The sequence below is a fragment of the Musca vetustissima genome, unplaced genomic scaffold (genome assembly GCF_032173495.1).
Source record: "Musca vetustissima isolate MV318-11 ecotype Yass unplaced genomic scaffold, APGP_CSIRO_Mvet_v1 utg26262, whole genome shotgun sequence".
NCBI classification, from domain to species: domain Eukaryota; kingdom Metazoa; phylum Arthropoda; class Insecta; order Diptera; family Muscidae; genus Musca; species Musca vetustissima.
The window spans coordinates 78,196-95,690 of record NW_026878616.1 but is presented as its reverse complement, the minus strand read 5'-3'; the positions used below and the strand labels follow the sequence as shown (position 1 = coordinate 95,690).

The window sequence follows — 17,495 nt, the reverse complement described above, 5'->3', positions numbered from 1 at the left end:
ACAGCTTTGATATTTATATATGTGTACGAATTGTACTATACGGTACTAAATTTGGTGCAATTTGAATTTGAGTGAACGGAAATGGTGATATGTGGTACAACTTGATTATGTGTGAACGGATAGAGCTGGACTCCTGAATTTTGGAATAAAAATTACTGTTAAAGCGTAGGATTTAGGAAGTTTTGTTAATTTGTACTTATGGGTACGAAAAGTACTAAATTAGGTACAATTTAGGTTCCAGGTGAACAGATAGAGCTGGAATCTTGAAATTGGGAATTAAAATGACTGTTGGAGTTTAAAAGATTTCCGAAATCTATGTTCGATATAGGGGGTGAATATCGGAATTATAGTACATCATTATATTATACATTATTCACGATTTCCATATAAAATATTATTTGTTATGTATTCCCTTCTGCATACGAAGTAGCATACATGTAGATTTTGAAAATTCTGTACTTTTATGAAATTCGTCCAACTCTTTAATGTGACATATTTGAGGTGAGTTATGGTCCCAGAAAGTAGAATCTAAAGATCTTTGAAACGCGACAGAATTACAAAGGGTGGTAGGCCTTTGGTCGGGCTTTTAGGACCTCCTCCTATGGATGTCAAGTCCGGCTACGTAGCAGAATCTCCTCGGTATACGCATTGTGTCCCAATATATTTAGTCTCTAATCAATGTGGTTAACTTTTAAAATGATAATGAAGGCCCTCATATTAGGAAATATGGACTTCGATAAGGAACCCAGATATTCAGCCTTATTCTGGATGTCAATTCCATGTGAATTTACTCGCTCTTTCCCTTCGCCTTATTCTGAACAACATTTTCCTGTGATTTTTTTCGCATTCTCGCTTTCGCCTTATTCTGAATGAAGTTCGAAAGCGAAAAAATCCGCTTTGGGGAAAAATTAGGTATTCTGAATTACAGGGAGTAGGAAATTTTGTGCGAAATTTTTCGCTAATAAATTTAAAGGGAGTTGACTACAAAAACATAAGTAATAACTATTTTTATGAAAAATATTTACACAATACTTATTCTATGACGATTTAGAATATTATAAATGATAGTAAGCAAATTTTTAACTGGAAAACAACCAATAAAATGCCATTGGAGGAAATCCTATTGATAACGATGCATGCTGAACCAAGAATTGCCAAGAAATGTATGAAGGTAATAAGGAATATTTAGAGTTTGATTTTTGGAGGCGAAATACAGACATTTTGGGTGAGGATCTGTCTCTCAAGAAAAAAATTTTAAAAATTATGGAAAACCCAAATTTGCCTGATGAGCCGCTTAACAGTGAAAAACTTAAATAAAAATTATGAAAGAACAAAAAAAATTTTCAAAAACAAATCATAACATAACAGACCACTTTAAGAATTTGGGGAGATAAAATATCGGAATTAAATAAAAAGGCACACAATTATGTAGTGAAATAATAAACTGTGAATTAATTAATTAAATCGTTGTTTTTGCCATCATAAAAAATGGTCTTTTATTTGTAATCTATTGTAGTTGTTGCACCAAATTGCATCAAAACAATGAACAGCTGTTTGACATGCCATATTGTAGGTTGCCATATTTTCAAACTTTAATTTATTTTCTTTTAATTACAAAGCATTTATACAGCGGATTCTTGATATTTCACATTTGTATTGCTATATAGTTTAAATATTAAATATTTTTTTCTAAGTATGAAAAACTGCGACTGCTTATTTAAATCTCAGCTACCAAATGAATTCTATTGGAGTTTCCACAACCCGCAACCCTTGCACGCACCCTTTAGCATTCAGGTTATCTTCCGGGAGCATATATGTATCAATTGCAGTTTTGGTCCTCTGAACTGAACTAAATAATATAATGGTTAGGGATATTGGATCATTTTTTAATTTCTATTTATGAAAATCTTGATTAGATCACTTACACCAAATGGGACAGCAATTTCGTGGATTATTGCAATTTATGTGAGGACGAGGAGGAAATGTCCAGCGCTAGGCATCGCAAAAGACATTGAATGTTTGGTAGATATGAGATTGGTACTATAACCTTCTTCTACGGAATATAACCAACAAAAATACGTAGCTTTGCCATATATCTGGATTGGTTAAGCTAAAACATCAAACATTTCCATTTCCTCTCTTCTTCTTTTCAAGTACTCATGATGAGCACAACGTCGTTTAACCTAACCTCGAAATTTACCGCTTCATTAAAGCCTTAAATTGGCATGCTAAAGCATATCCAAGACTACCATTTACCACTGTCGCAATTTTTTCAACTCAATTGTCTTTATGATTAAGGAATTTTTTTCAAATTATAAATGACGAATCACCCTAAATTTTGTGGTTTATGAAGCAGCTAAATATATATAGTATAAATAAAAATGCCGAGTTTTTTAATTATTTTTCTTTTTTATTTAATATACAAACGTTCTTTTTTTTGTTGTTTTCTTTAATTACAATTTTTAGGTATATTTTTTCCGTTTTTAGGTAATATTATTATTAAATTATTTATTAAAATCTGGTTGTATGGTGTATTTGTTTTTTATAATTCTAGCATACTTTTTAAGATGTATTTTTTTGTTTTGTTTGTTGAATTTTTTAATGCTAAATTTTTTTGTTTTATTTTTTAGTTTAATATTATTATTGTTATTTGATATATTTATAACTTTGTTTTAATATGTAAAACTTTCACTTTTGTTTTTTATTATAAATAAAAAAAAATGCTTAAACAATAAAAACAATCTATAGCAAAAAAATATATATAGTTATATATATATAAAATACACAAAAAAATATGTAAACAAAATATTTGTTGTAAAAATAAAACAAAATTTCTAATTATAAAAAAAATGTGTAATTAATTAATTTAATTGGTACTGATTTACGAGTATACATTAGTATTGGTATATGAGACAGAGAGAGTTAGAAAGTGAGAGAGGGAAAATTATTTAATAATGCGCATGCAATATGGAAGAGGTGGGTGGGTTTTTATTTTTTTATTTATTTGGGAGATTTACTGTTTAGTTGTCTATTTATTTATTTTCTATTTTAGACAAATTAGATATATATTCTTTTATATAAAAATAATAAAGACTTGTACTAATTAAAAAAAAAATATGTTTGAGTTTCAAATTACTCTGCTTATATTTAAATGTTATTATAATTATTAATTTTATTTAATTTAAAGAAAAAATAATTGTTCTTTTTAAAAGAGAGAGGAGAAAAAAGTGGGGAAGAGTATGTTAGAAAAAATAAAATAGAGTATAGCAATTGTTAGATTTTCAAAGGTAGATTGTTTAGGAGTCGCATTACAAATAAGGAGATTTTTTATTTTTGAAAGAAATGAAAAATTTCAATTCAAATCAATAATCTAAATATATAAATATACAATATTTTTTTGTTTATTTTGTTTTATTCTTTTGTATATTATATTACAACAATATCTAATAACTAATAATTATTGCTTATTATTATGTTTGTTTTTATGTATATTTTTTATAATATAAAATTATGTTATATATATATATATATATATGTTTTGTTTTACTTGAAGTATATGGTTTACACTGTGTATTTAAAAATAATAATAAAATATTTATATAAATATATTAAAACAAAACTAACTGGCTTCTTTCAATAATGATTAATTTTATATATAATAGGTTTAGATTATTGTTTTTTTCTCCCATTTTTATGAAAAAATAATAAAGCCTTCGAAAAATTCTAGTAAAAAAATTTGTTCATTTTGTTTGTTGTTTTTTTTTATATAAACGTTTTCTTTTTTCTTGAGATAGTTATAAAATGAAAACAATATAAAATAAATTAAACATAAATTCTTGTGATCGAGTCATGATGATAATAATTATTTGCATTATGTTTTGTATACTACACAGTTAAATATAAATCATTTAACAAATTAAAAAAAAATTAAAACAAAATGTGTTACAAACATTTTAAAATATATATTTATACTTTTAATGTGATCTAGCCGCTTATGGGTTTTATTGAATTTTAAGTCAATGTGCAATTTGTACAAAGTTTAATAAATACCCATTATAAAGTGAGGTTAGGGTAAAATTTGATGTTTTCTGAAAGGTTGTTTTTCTATTAAAAAACAATTAAAATGAGTACCATTTGGCATTTTTAGATATATCAAAATATTCTCCATGAAGATAAAAATATTTGATCCATAATGGAGAACGTTTTGTATATATGTATATATATATATATATCCTGTGACAGATTTTCAATAGAAGACTATTTAAAGGTCTTCGTTCTATCAAAGATATTTAAAGGGTCTTCTATTCAATAACAGTATGAAGTATAAGGGAAATGTGAGTCACCTCGACCAAGCTCGTAGTCGAATAGGAGGTTTTTCGGGGTGATTCGCAGTTAACGAAATTCTGTGTACAAAAAAGGTCTCATATTCATCCTGCAACAAATTTTTATAGAATTGAAGCGAAAATAGAATATATATTCGAGTCGAATAACTGTGATATTTCTTCAAATTTTTAATAGATTTGTATGAAATCCAGAAATATATGTATGGGAGAAAACTGGTCTTAATTCAGTATGCTGTGCAAAATTTTGTCTCAATCGGGCAAGCCGTGGGGGTTCTTTAGTACACTATTCACCTAAAATCTAAAAATAAACAATATTATATATGGTGTAGAGAAGCAAAAAACTGTTTTGATAAAACTATAAACATGTCATGTGAAATGAAAAAAGTATGATATATTGCATATGACGAATAATAGACTATAATTTTTTTAACAAATTTAGTTATTTCACAATTAAAACTTCTCGACATTTTTGCAAACTGTAGACCTTTTTGTTTTTTGTTAATTCAGTACGCTGTGCAAAATTTTGTCCAATCGAAGCAAACCGTGAGCGTTTGGTTAACTATCGGACTAAAATGTATATGGGAGCTACACGTAAATCTAAAACGATTTAATCAAACTGGACTTAATTCAGTATGCTTTGCAAATTTTGTCTCAATCGGACAAATATTGAGAGTTTGGTGTATCATTTACCTAAAATCGGACGAAAATGTATATGGGAGCTATTGTAAATCTGAACCGATTTCAACTAAACTTCATTCAGGACGCTGTACAAAATTTTGTATCAATCGGGAGAATCTTGAGTCTTTGGTGCACCATTTAAATAAGATCGGGCGAAACTATATGTAAATCTGAACCGATTTTCTCCAATTTCAATAGGCTTCATACTTGGGCCAAATAAGTGACTTTTACCAAATTTCATCCAAATCGGATCATAAATAGGACGTGTACTTTCTTACAATTTAACATCAACATACGGAGGGACACACATACATCGACTCAGAAAGTGATTCTATATTCTTAAAAGGAACCATGGTTCTATCTCGTGAAGGGTAAAAATAGTAGCAACCTACTTACCACGATTTCATTCAACATTATTTCAATTGGATAATTTTATTTTTATAATTTTACCAATAACCTTACTTTATGACAAATTTATATTTTTAAACATTTGAAAACTGCATTTTGAAATGTATTCAATACTGTGGAGCTATATTTTCGACCGGATCACTTTGAAAGTATTACCACTTGCTGCTGTTTGTGTGTAGTAGTAGGTAGCACAACGTAAAAAAACCTGTCTTAATTTCTAAAACTGTTTTGTTTTTTTTTTTTTTCTTAGATATCTAAAACCTTATTTGGTACACTATGAGCAGATTACGATAATTAGAAATATGTCTTTAATAGAACGAACATATGCAATGTTGCATGTATTTATTATAGTCCCCTTCTTCTCCACATTGAAAACAAGAAGAGTATTGAATTCTCTATTAAAGAGACATTTCACTTTAAATAGTGGCCACCATAGTGTTTGTTTTTTTTCTTTTTATTTAGAAATCTATAGTTAGCAGAAATGTAATTTATAGCGAATTGTTTTTTTTTTTCGGTTCTCTGTTTCTTATTGTTTCATTTGTTTTTCCTTTCACATGATTTTTTTACTACATACAAAATGTATTTTATTTTGAATTGTATTTTTTTCAGTTATGTTTTTTAGTTTTTTTCTTTATATCTAAACTTGTTGTATTCCTTGGAATATCTACACCTAAAGATTGCAAACCTTATTCACCAATTTTATATATAACAACAACCAAACAAAATGTAAAAAAATACGGAAGCTTTTTCCTTGGGGGCGGCGGCGGGGGCCTTGGCTTCAAAAAACCTTTTTTCAATAAGGCAAGATGCAGTCGTTTTGGGTTGAATAAAAAAAAAACTAAAAATGGTAACTTCCATTTAAAGCTTCCGTTTCTTTTGGTTCTAAACAAGCATAGAAGAAAAACAATCAAATATGGTTTCTCTTCTTGGTTTGAGATTAATGTTTGTTGTGTTGTTAATACTAACCTAATTTTCTTTTGTTAAATAATAATCATAAAAATATAAACAAAACAACTTAGAAATAGAATTAACTTACAAATTAAATGTTAAACATCGCCTCTCTTAGTTTTTGTATTTGCTGGGATTTGATGATGATGCTGCTGCAGATGCTGCTCCTGTATTTGATGAATTCGCGCTTGTTACAGATGACGTGGCGGATGGCTGTGATGTTGTCATTGCGGGTGGAGGTGGCGGCCACCAATGCAGCAAATCACTTTGTGAATGTGCCGCAGCAGCTGCTGCATGACCGGGATGATGATGTGTTGCTGCTACTGCCGTTTTAGCCGCACGCTGATGATGTTGATGGTACTGTTGCTGCATGTGATGGTGATGTGGATGGTGGTGATATGGATACTGGGGCGGTGTTTGTGCATGCTGATAATGATGGTGGTGGTGGTGGTGTGCTGCTGCTGCCGCTGCAAGTCCCTGGTGATAGACTTGAGCTGCTGTTCTTGACGTGCTCGTGTTACTACTACTGCTAGTACTGTTTGTATTGACGCATCCGCCGCCGCCAGCCCCACCGCTAGGCATGACCTATTTTAAATGTCAGTCATTTTTCACTGAATAGTACAATAAATCGGGCTGCTGTACATGTTGCTGCTGCATGTGGTGCATGTAATCGCTAATGGGTGGCAACACTGCCTTGCCATCATCACCACCGCCCAACATTGAATAGCCACCACGATCATAGACATGAGGATGACCGGCATGTGGCGGTGGTGGTGGCAACAGGTGAGATGCCGCAGCTAGAGGATGATGGGCGGTCGGTGCCAATGGATGGCCACCCAAGGCATGGGCGTGCGTTTGCAACGCATGCGGATGATATGGTTGAAAGCTATTCTTTTGCTGTTCGCCCATTTCCGCTAAACTGGAGGCGTGATGGGCAGCCGCCGCATGATGATGGGGATCATACAGTGAGCCGGGCGCTCCATATACACCAGCATGACGTATCAAGCCACTGGCACCGGCGGTAGGTTGCAGGCCGTAGGTCGATGCAGCACTGGCCGTTTGATGTTGCTGCTGCTGTTGTTGTTGATGGTGTACAGCTAAAGCACTCTGTTGCTGTTGTTGACTTTGGGCAGCGGCCGCCGCTGCTGCCGATGTTGCTGTTGCACCACTGCCTGCAACTGGCACCGATCCTTGCTGCATCAGTTCGAAATTATATTCCATGGGATTGGGATTGTTGTCAATGAGATTCGTTAAAATACTGCCAATATTATTGTAGCTATGGGGATCGGTTGCCCCGGCACCACCCCCAACATTGGCAACACCACCGGCTGCGCCAGCTTGTTGATTAGTGGCACTTTGCTGTTGTGCCTGTTGGACCTGAGGCTGGGTTTGTTGCTGTTGAACTTGCTGTTGCTGGGCGGTTGTTTGCTGTTGTTGGCCACCACCATTGGCACTGTAGGCCATTTGATTGGGTGTTTGATTAGCCTGGGGCCACATATTCTAGAAAAAAAAAAAAACAATTGAAATGAAATCAATACGAATACAAAGAAAATTATTATTAAAATTTAGAGTCAACTCTGGATAATAAAAATAAACTCAATTACTCGAGGTTTACACATCCAAAAAAAGAGATAAGGGGGAAGAAATTCAAAAGAGAATCGAAGAGAGCAGCAGCATTGTTGCTTTAAAAAAGTTGCATGTGTAAGCCCAGAATATTTGATATTTATTTCCAGGTCCCTTGAAACACATTTGTTATATTTCTCTGACCTCTTGAGTGTTCGAACCGATCTGAACCGATTTTCATGAAACTTTGCAAACATCATTCTGGACCTAATTCTGTACCCTATGCCAAAATTCGTGCAAATCGGACGAAAATATATATGGGAGCGATATCTTAACCTGAACCGATTTTCTTGAATTTCAATAGGGTTCGCCCTTGGGCCAAATAAGTGACTTGTGCCAAATTTCATCCAAATCGGATCATAAATGCGACCTGTACTTTGTTTACAATTTAACATCTACACACGGACGGACTGACGGACATGCATAAATCGACTAAGAAAGTGATTCTATGCATATTATCAAAAGGAATCATGTGTCCATCTCGTTTCCTTTTGCCTGTCACAAACATATTCACAAAGACATAATACCCTGTACCGCAGTGTGGTGAAGGCTATAATCAGGGAATTAGCGGTAAATATAAATATGAATAAATTTTAACTACCCCGACATTAATCAGTTCACATTATCGAGAGTTCACTGTATTGGATGATCACACTATCGAGAGTTCTCTGTATATATATTTTTTTCTGGCAGGGTTATCTACAAATTCCTAGAGTTCCATTAAATCAAATCCTAATAGAAACTTACCTGAAAACTCATCAAATCCTGTTCCTGTTGCTGCTGTTGAGGCGTTTTATTGGCCACCATTGGTGATTGTGGCTGTTGTTGCTGCTGCTGTTGAGTACTGCTTAATTGATTTGTTTCTGTACCCGGTGTACTGCTGCCAGAAACGTTAATTGGAAGACCCATGAATTCGGAAGAATCAACGATATAGTATTTATTAGGATTATCTTTATCGGATGCCGATAAATTGCTAGCATTATTTTGTTGCTGCTGCTGTTGTTGAGGATGAGTGTTGGCCGCACCTGCTCCATGTGCCACAAAATTAATATTACCCCAGGCATCTGTGGTGTACTGCTGCTGCTGCTGTTGATGATTGACAGCTACACCTGGCTGCTGCTGTGGTGTGGCTTGTGGTTGTGGCGTATGTGCCTGAGGTGATTGCAGTCGTGCATGTTGTGGCGAATGCATTGGTTGTTGATGTTGTTGCTGCAGCTGTTGTGTCGGTGTCTGGTGGGGGTGAGGTGATCTTTGTTGATTGTGTCTCTGCTGGTGAGCGGTGGCTTGTTGATGCTGTTGCTGCAATTGTTGTTGCATCATGTGTTGATGGTGATGCATTTGTTGTTGGTGCTGCTGCTGGGCAGCACTCTGCAAATGTTGCTGATGTGGCGACGAAAAGTGCGGATGTTGTTGTGGTACATGACTATGTGGATGAGGACTCTGTGGCGTATGACTGCGCATATGCGCTTGCTGCTGCTGTTGCTGTGGCGTTGGGGGCTGTTGAGTTGTTTGCATTTGTTGTTGTTGGTGATGTTGCTGCTGGTATTGATTAATGATTTGATGTTGGGGATAAGCACCTGGATTTGTGGTAATGGTTGATGTTGGGCCGCCAGCGGCACTTTGATCGAAATGAAATTGTGTCTCCGGTTGTGTTGGCCCACCGCCACCGAAACTATTTATACGGGGCAAGTTATTGTCCGGCGTGTGACTATTATTGGGTGTGTGACGATGGTGTTGCTGCTGTTGCTGTTGATGCGGAGGTGGTGTTGGTCTTTGTTGTTGTTGCGGATGTGGATGCTGCTGACTGTGTGGTGTTAACATGGGCTGTTGTGGCGCTAGTGCCGTTTGTGGTCCCTGTGATGTTGGATGGGGTTGCTGCTGCTGCTGGTGGCCCAGCAATTTTTCAGCACTAAAGTTTTGACTGTACATGGAATTCGGTTGAGATTCGCTAGACTGCAATGAATGCTGTGATGTCGATGCAGTTGACGATTGTGAACTATTGTTACTTATAATGGCAGCATTGAAGGGATCTTGTTGTGAGGACGATGATGTACCGGGTGTGGTTGATAGTGGTGGTGGTGTTGCAACAGCACCCATTTTCTGTTGTTGTTGCTGCTGCTGTTGAACCGTTTGTTGTTGTTGCTGCTGTTGTTTTGGTTTACTAGCATTCGATTTCTTGGCAACTTTAGCCGGTGGCGGACCGGGAACATCAGACATTGGAACTAATTCTAAAGGATGATAATAAGAAAAATGTTAGAAGAGAATTGAAGCTATTTATGATAATTTATTTGAGGTTAGATTGAGAACAAGCTGTTTGGAGCTTAATTGTACATTTTTATTTTATATATTTGTACTACTAAATAAACTAATCTATTAAACAAAATCCTACTTACCATCACCTTCCTTTGCGAACCGTTTAACCTTCTTGGGGGACGGCTGGTTTCCATGTACGGTTTGTTTGTGGCGTACAAGATGCGTTTTCCATTTAAATGTCTAGAAGAAGAAGAAAGAAACATAAACATATTTATGACAAGAGAAATAAAACAATGGTCAATGGACCCCCATTTACTACTTTTTATAAAATAAATGGTAAAATGCGAAGAGAATTTTTCTTAATTATTAGTAAAATCGTTATAACACCTGACCAATCCCTAGACCCCGTTTTCGATCATTAATTCATTCAATCAAATATTATTCTCAAATGCCATTTAGATGTATATGCCAAATGGAACCAGGAAGCAGGTGAATTCAAAAGCGTATCTGTTAATCAATGTTGGAATTCAGGAAATGACGGCGATCTGGGAAATAATATAGCTGTCAAGGTGACTGATAGAAGATTGATATGACATATTGGAACTAAAAGTCTCAGTACTTTCACAGACATGTTCGAGGACTGCATAGTTAATTTAGGACGTATTTCCCCGCTGTACTGGGGCATAGATTCAAATCCCTGATGAATAGGTTCTAACCCTTGAGATAGAAATACAAATACCCTTATAACTAGGTTAGGTTAGATACAAGGATGAGCAGTCACTAATGTGGCTGCAGCACTCTGACCTGAACCGTCAGGTCCATTGTGATCATCCACGAAAAGAAAAGATGTAAGGAGAGATCTATGAGAGGAAAAAAAGAAGGGGGCATAGAAAGAGATGAGAAGCTTACAAGCAAGTGAGAGAAGGTATGTTCCGTTGTTGAAAAGAAACTAAGACTCGATGGAAAGTGAGCACCCACTAGTCTGTGCCGTCTGTAGGCCAAGACCGGACAGCGACACAACGCAGAGTCTACAGTAATCAGTAGCATCATAGTCCTATTTACGGGTAAAGGCCCTGATACTGCAATGACCAGTAATGATTCCTGTCATTACTCTTATTTCAGCTTCAACACTGAGTATGTCCTTTTGGTAGATAGAGTCGGCCAAATAGATCTTGACACATTGTACCTAGGTTCAGGTTGTGCCAAAGTTCAGTTCCGATAAAGATTGAGCCATCTAGATTGCTAGATCTGTAGATTGAGATCTTCGTCTTGCTATTTCGTCTGCTCTTTCATTACCCATGATGTCACGGTGTCCTGGTACCCAACACAGCCGATAGCTGTAAGTAAGTTCTTCCAAAGTTGTTCTACACTTGAGGACTGCCTCAGATTTGATGTAACAGGATTTGATGGCTTTAAGAGCCGCTTGACTATCCATAAAGATAGCCACCGGGTCTACGGTCTCTGCATACAGAATTTTTATCAAAACACTACAGTTGCTATCCAGCTTGTAAGTAAGATCAAGACCTAGCCTTTTACAGCAGACACCAGCCCCTGAAAGCCAGTCCGTCCAGAGGAGGGTTACTCCGATTCCAGTCATCTGTACTAGGAATAACGACATTTACATCACCAAATCTCAGGACTGGTGATATACAGTCGCTTAGTTTTACGCGTTGGTCCAATGTCATATCTAGAGCGTTCAAGGTACAACCATGGGTGCTCCTCGCGGCTCCTATTATTACAATCGAGGCGACTCTTTGTACCTTATCTAGTTTGCTGGATATCGATTTGTGGCTCAGGCAGTTCCACCAAACAATAGAACTAGTGTATAGTCGATGGTTTCAGCCCCCAACTTTTCCCAATGGAATTCTTGCATGCATAGAGTGCAATCAGCCCTCTCTTCGCCCGTTCCTCAGCGTTTTTGTTCCATCGTAATTGACAGTCAAGGATTGGTGGAGCAAAATCGCCGAGCTTACGCTTCTTAGTGAACATTACCAGTTCCGTCTTTGTTGGGTTTACACCAACGCCGTTCGCCTTGGCCCAGCGTGTCGGCATCAGTAAGGCTCTTTAAATAAGCACCGAGATTGTTGAGGGAAATTTTCCGTAATTCAACATCACCACGTTGTCCGCATAAGCTACGACTTTGATACCTTTTCCGTCCAGTTCCATCAGTCGGTTGCTAATTACCAATTGCCATAGCAACGTTGAGAGCACCCCTGAGAGGTGCCTCTAGTTACCTGATTTTTGTATCCCCCACATTTAAATTTACAATTCTGTCGTTTATCGTTTTATCTATCTAATAAGTTAGGGTTTCAGCAGTGCCCTTATAACTAACTAATCTTTCGAACTACATCAGAAATTTAGGGTTAGTACCGATAGCTTAATTTCTAAACATATTCTCCTTTCAATTACAACAATACATTGATCTACAAACATTCTTTTGCACTAGAGCTCATATTTGAACGATTTGCTACTTTGTAATACATACCTGTTCACAATAACAGCAACTGTGTGGCCTCTCTTCCGAATGTGATGGTAAATGACGTTGTAATGATTTAACTGAACCAAAACGTTTGCCACACAATGGACATTTGCATTCGGAGGAATCGGTATGGGCATTGCTGTAATGATCTTTTAAAGCTGGATATGTAAAATATGAAGAGTTGCAAATATCACAGACCTAGAAGAGAGAAAAAACAACATTAAATATATAATAAAAACAAAACACACATCTTTCCCAATTGTACTTACATATGTCCTTTTAATCTCCGTATGTAACTGGACATGACGTTCTAAATTGGCTTTTAGCGTAAAACGATTCTGACATATGTGACACTCGAATAAATTATCCTTTTTATGTACTCTAACGATATGTTGATACAAAGCATTCTTTGAGGGGAATTCATCGCCGCATACCTCGCATATAGCACCGTCAGCCTTGTGGCCGGTATCATCTAAATGTTGTTGATGTAGTTTTTTGTGAGAGAACTTTTGACCGCATTCAATACATGAGTAAGCTAAATAGAAATTAATGATTAAATTAAATAACAATAACTTAGGGATATACTTTGAAATTGGTTTTAAAAATAATTTTGCTACTTAGGCATTGATTGTTTTATGGACAAAACTAAAAAAGGAGACAGACAACAACAACAAGCAAGCTTTTTTAGTTAAATGCAATGAAATTTACTCTCAATACTATGTTAGTCATCGATTGTTATGATTCTTGACACAAACTCACTTTTGAATTCCTTCTTATTGTGAGATTCAACATGGGCATGGAATTGTTGACGCCTTGAATAAGATTCGCCACAAGTCTCACAGACAAATGGGAAGTCCTTGGCATGTACCGTGCGATTGTGATGTATGATTTCCTGTAAAGAGATCGATAGAAATATTAAAATTTGAATGTTATCAGAATGTCTGAATATCTTCTCTTACCTCCAACGATGTACCATTGGCCTTGCCACAATCATGACAATATCCTGGATGTATTTTATAGTGATCCAATAGGGATTTACGTTTACGATATGACTTGGGACACAGTAAACAATTGTATATGGGTTTCTCTTTCTTTGAGCCACCGGAAGCATTTGCCCCACCGGGCGGTGCCTGCAATGAGGTACTACTACTGCTGCCACCATCAATTAGCTGTTGTTTTGGTTCCATACCATCATTGGTATCGTTTTCATGATCCTCATCATCTTCGTCGTGTGACATATCGGGATCATCATGATCAAAGGAGGCGTTGGCCGATGAATTATTGCCCGTGGGTGTGTGGGGATTTTGTAGTAGGCCACCACCACTACTTTGTGAATTGTTGGATGCCATAGAGCCACCGGCACCGGAACCCGACAAAAAGGAGGTGTGATCTTGTTGTTGCTGCTGTTGCATCATCATATGTGGTGGCATATTTTGCATGTGAGGTGGCATCTGTTGTGGTTGCTGCTGCTGCATGTATTGCAAATTGTCTGGTGTTGTGGGTGGCTTGGAAACACCAGCTCCTTGTCCCCCACCACCACCACCTACACCCAATATATTGTCAATGCTATTGATGGCATTATTGGTTGCATTGATTTGCATCCGCTGTTGTTGCATTTGTTGATGCTGTTGATTGGCCGATTCCATCATACCACCCATCATGGCCAATGGATGATTTTGGGGTGGCATATGCTGGGAATTATAAGGTGGACCGCCGACACCACCCTGTTGCTGCTGCATTTGTTGTTGTTGCTGCTGCTGCATGAGATAACGCTGTTGTGGCGTTTGTTGTGGATGGCCTCCTTGGAAATGTGGCTGTTGTTGTTGTTGACCCAAAGTATTATTCATAAGATTGGCAATATTGTGTTGTTGCTGCTGCTGTTGTTGTTGATGTGGCGGCTGTTGTTGTTGTTGTTGTGCTTTTCCCCCAGGCATTTGTGCCATATTTGGAGCACCCACTTTCATGCCATCTTCCGACATTTGTTGATTATGCATCATGTGCTGTTGCGATTGTTGTTGTTGATGATACATCTGTTGTTGTTGCTGCTGCTGTTGTTGATCCTTAGGCATCATATTATGATTGCCTGGTCCCATGACCATTCCACCACCATGTGGTGTCTGTTGCTGCTGCTGTTGTTGATTTAAATTATTGGGCATAAGGTTATTAGGGTGACCCGAACTCGGCGATGGGGTTGTGAGGCCATTCATAATAAGATTACTATTGTTGGAGTTGTTTTGCTGCTGCTGCTGTGATAAATGATTTTTGAAATTTGTTGCACCAATATCATTGACAACACCACCCATGCCCATACCACCGCCACTACCAACTCCCCCTCCTCCACCACCACCTATAAACGGTGAAGTTAAGGTGGAAGCACTGTCCGTTGTTACCATATCATTCGGCAAGGTATCCATGCCATTACCACTGTTGCTACTACCACCACTTACACTGACACTTGCTCCACTGCCACTACGTTCAATGACATCCTCAATTTCCGGTTCCATGACCAGACCATCTATTAATCGGCCAGGGCCCATGCCCTCATCAATGATCTCTTCAAATTTCATAATCTCCTGCGATGCTGATGACAATTGAGATTCAGATTCTAGCTCGAAATCCATTTCGGAATCGTAAGCGTTACCGGCACTGCTGGACGCCGCCGCTAGAACACGTCTCCTCTGTTGCATAAGCAACATTTGTTGCTGTTGTTGTTGCTGCTGCAGCAGCTGCTGCTGTTGTTGTTGTTGCTGTTTTCGTATTTTCTGTTGACGCCACTCTTCCTCGTGCTCTAGACGCAACGACTCGAGTACATGTTTTGGTGGTGTAGTACCCAGTAAGCGGCCCGTAAATACAAACTCTTGTTGAAATTTTCGCAGGAATTCTTTGTTACGTTCTTTCAAGGCGATCTTTAGATGTACACGAAACTGTTCTTGGAACACACGTATACTCAATTCCTCGGATTTCCAGTGGAAATGAATTGTAAACTCATTATCCGGATGGAAGACATAACCTTCGCCCAAATGCGAAACGCGTTGGTGTACCTTTTCGAACAGCAAACGTGACTGGTGACTGAGTTTGCCCAAATTATTTTTACCATAGGCAAATCCTGCACGTCGTCGAGCTCTCTTTAGGCTATCTGTGGTGGCAAGGGCATCTAAACTATTGCTTTCATCACCATCCGCAGTTGTTGTGTTGGTGGCGGCTATACGGCCAAGACGTCGGGCGTGTATTACGGATGAGGGTATTAAATCCAATGGATCCCGGCTATTTGCTTTTGAGTTAACTAGGCCGCCCGTCGATGAAGAACCCAAGCCTGCTGCTGCTACTGCTGTTGCTGGATAACGTCGTATTCTTTTATTGTGGAAATTTGAATTTTCATTATCCGCATCATCGGCATAATCACCATCGTCTTCATCCAGGCACATAAATTCCTCCTTACATAGGATCTTTTCGAAATTCTGATTTAAATCTGTCGATGAAGCATTTTCGTCTTCATTTTTGATATCCTCCTTTTTGGTGGCTAGCAGCAATTGTAATTGTTTTTTGGACACTCCTTTTGTGGTGCTGGCGTAATCCCGATCCAATAGATAGGCAAACACGCTGGGCACAACTTTTTCACAGGTTTCGGAATATTTAAATTTTAGATTTTGCAGCAGATAGTGTAGAGCATCACAGCGGGATACAGGATCGAAACCATTTAATGAATTAAGTGTTTTATCCACCTAAAAAAAGAGATCAAGAAGAAGAAGAATAATTAGAAGAGGGAAAGAGAGTAAGATAAGGAAATATTTTTTTCCATAGTTAAATATTCAACAACAAACAAACAAGTAAATAGAGAAAGTTGTAATAGAAAAAACAACACACACAGTAGCAGTGTTGCCAATGTATATGAATAGAAAGAAAAACGCGATTTATTGAGAAATGATGACAGGAAAAACGTCAAAATGCTAGAGATCTTTATGTTAGGTTTATACTTGCTAAATTGATCTTGTTTAAGTATTGTATTTTAATTTTAAGAGTGGCATAAATTTGAAATGATCAATTTTAACTTTTATTGACGATATATGTATGTACAAAAACTAATTAATGCCATAATTATGAGAATATATTAAAAAAAGATATTTATGAAAGATCTGAATTAATTCAGGAAAATGGTTTAAAAATAGCATCTGTTAAATGTTTTCAGTTTCACTAGTTTTATTATTGTAAAAGTGAAAATGCTGACCCCATTTTGTTGAACGGGGTATAAAATTCTAAGCAGATTTAGACATGTCCGTGTGTCAGCCCATCCGTTCGTTAGAATTTTGAACGCAGACGCGCATTCTCCAACCAAAGATACTGTAATTTAACATATTGGGTTCTTGGAGGTTGAAAAACCTCTATGCAGAACATTTCCAATGTAGGTTAAAGTTTTGACTAGACACGCATATTCATGGTTTTAGACCAACCTAAGTTCTTGGTCGGGACAAATATTTATTCAGAAAAATTCATGTAATTTTGCTTTCCAGATTTATGGTGAAAAATTTTACTTCTTATAAGAAAATGTTCGCTTTCGTTATATTTTCGGTATGATCAAGTTTATAACCTAGTTTTCGAACCTATAACGGCATTTACATTAGAACTTTTTACCGGGTTAACCTCTATGCGGATTTATTTGACAGATATACAATGAATTTGACAATTGAAACCCACCGGGTAAACGAAATCTCATACAATGTAAACGTACTATTTATATTTTATTTTTTAAATATTTTATTTTTAAA

General features: G+C 36.7%; 1 protein-coding gene across 1 annotated transcript in view; it reads right to left on the bottom strand.

The window, feature by feature from the left end:
* Positions 1-6,724: 6,724 nt before the first annotated feature.
* Positions 6,725-17,495, bottom strand: part of LOC133323403 (uncharacterized) — a 46,209-nt gene continuing 35,438 nt past the window's right edge. The window contains exons 3-10 of the mRNA XM_061532331.1: positions 14,829-16,454; positions 13,692-14,609; positions 13,492-13,624; positions 13,002-13,267; positions 12,739-12,930; positions 10,394-10,493; positions 8,748-10,228; positions 6,725-7,877 (exon numbers count right to left, since the gene is read on the bottom strand). Coding sequence (XP_061388315.1) covers positions 6,975-7,877; positions 8,748-10,228; positions 10,394-10,493; positions 12,739-12,930; positions 13,002-13,267; positions 13,492-13,624; positions 13,692-14,609; positions 14,829-16,454 — 5,619 coding nt within the window. The 3' untranslated portion in view covers positions 6,725-6,974. The remainder of the gene's footprint in view (positions 7,878-8,747; positions 10,229-10,393; positions 10,494-12,738; positions 12,931-13,001; positions 13,268-13,491; positions 13,625-13,691; positions 14,610-14,828; positions 16,455-17,495) is intronic.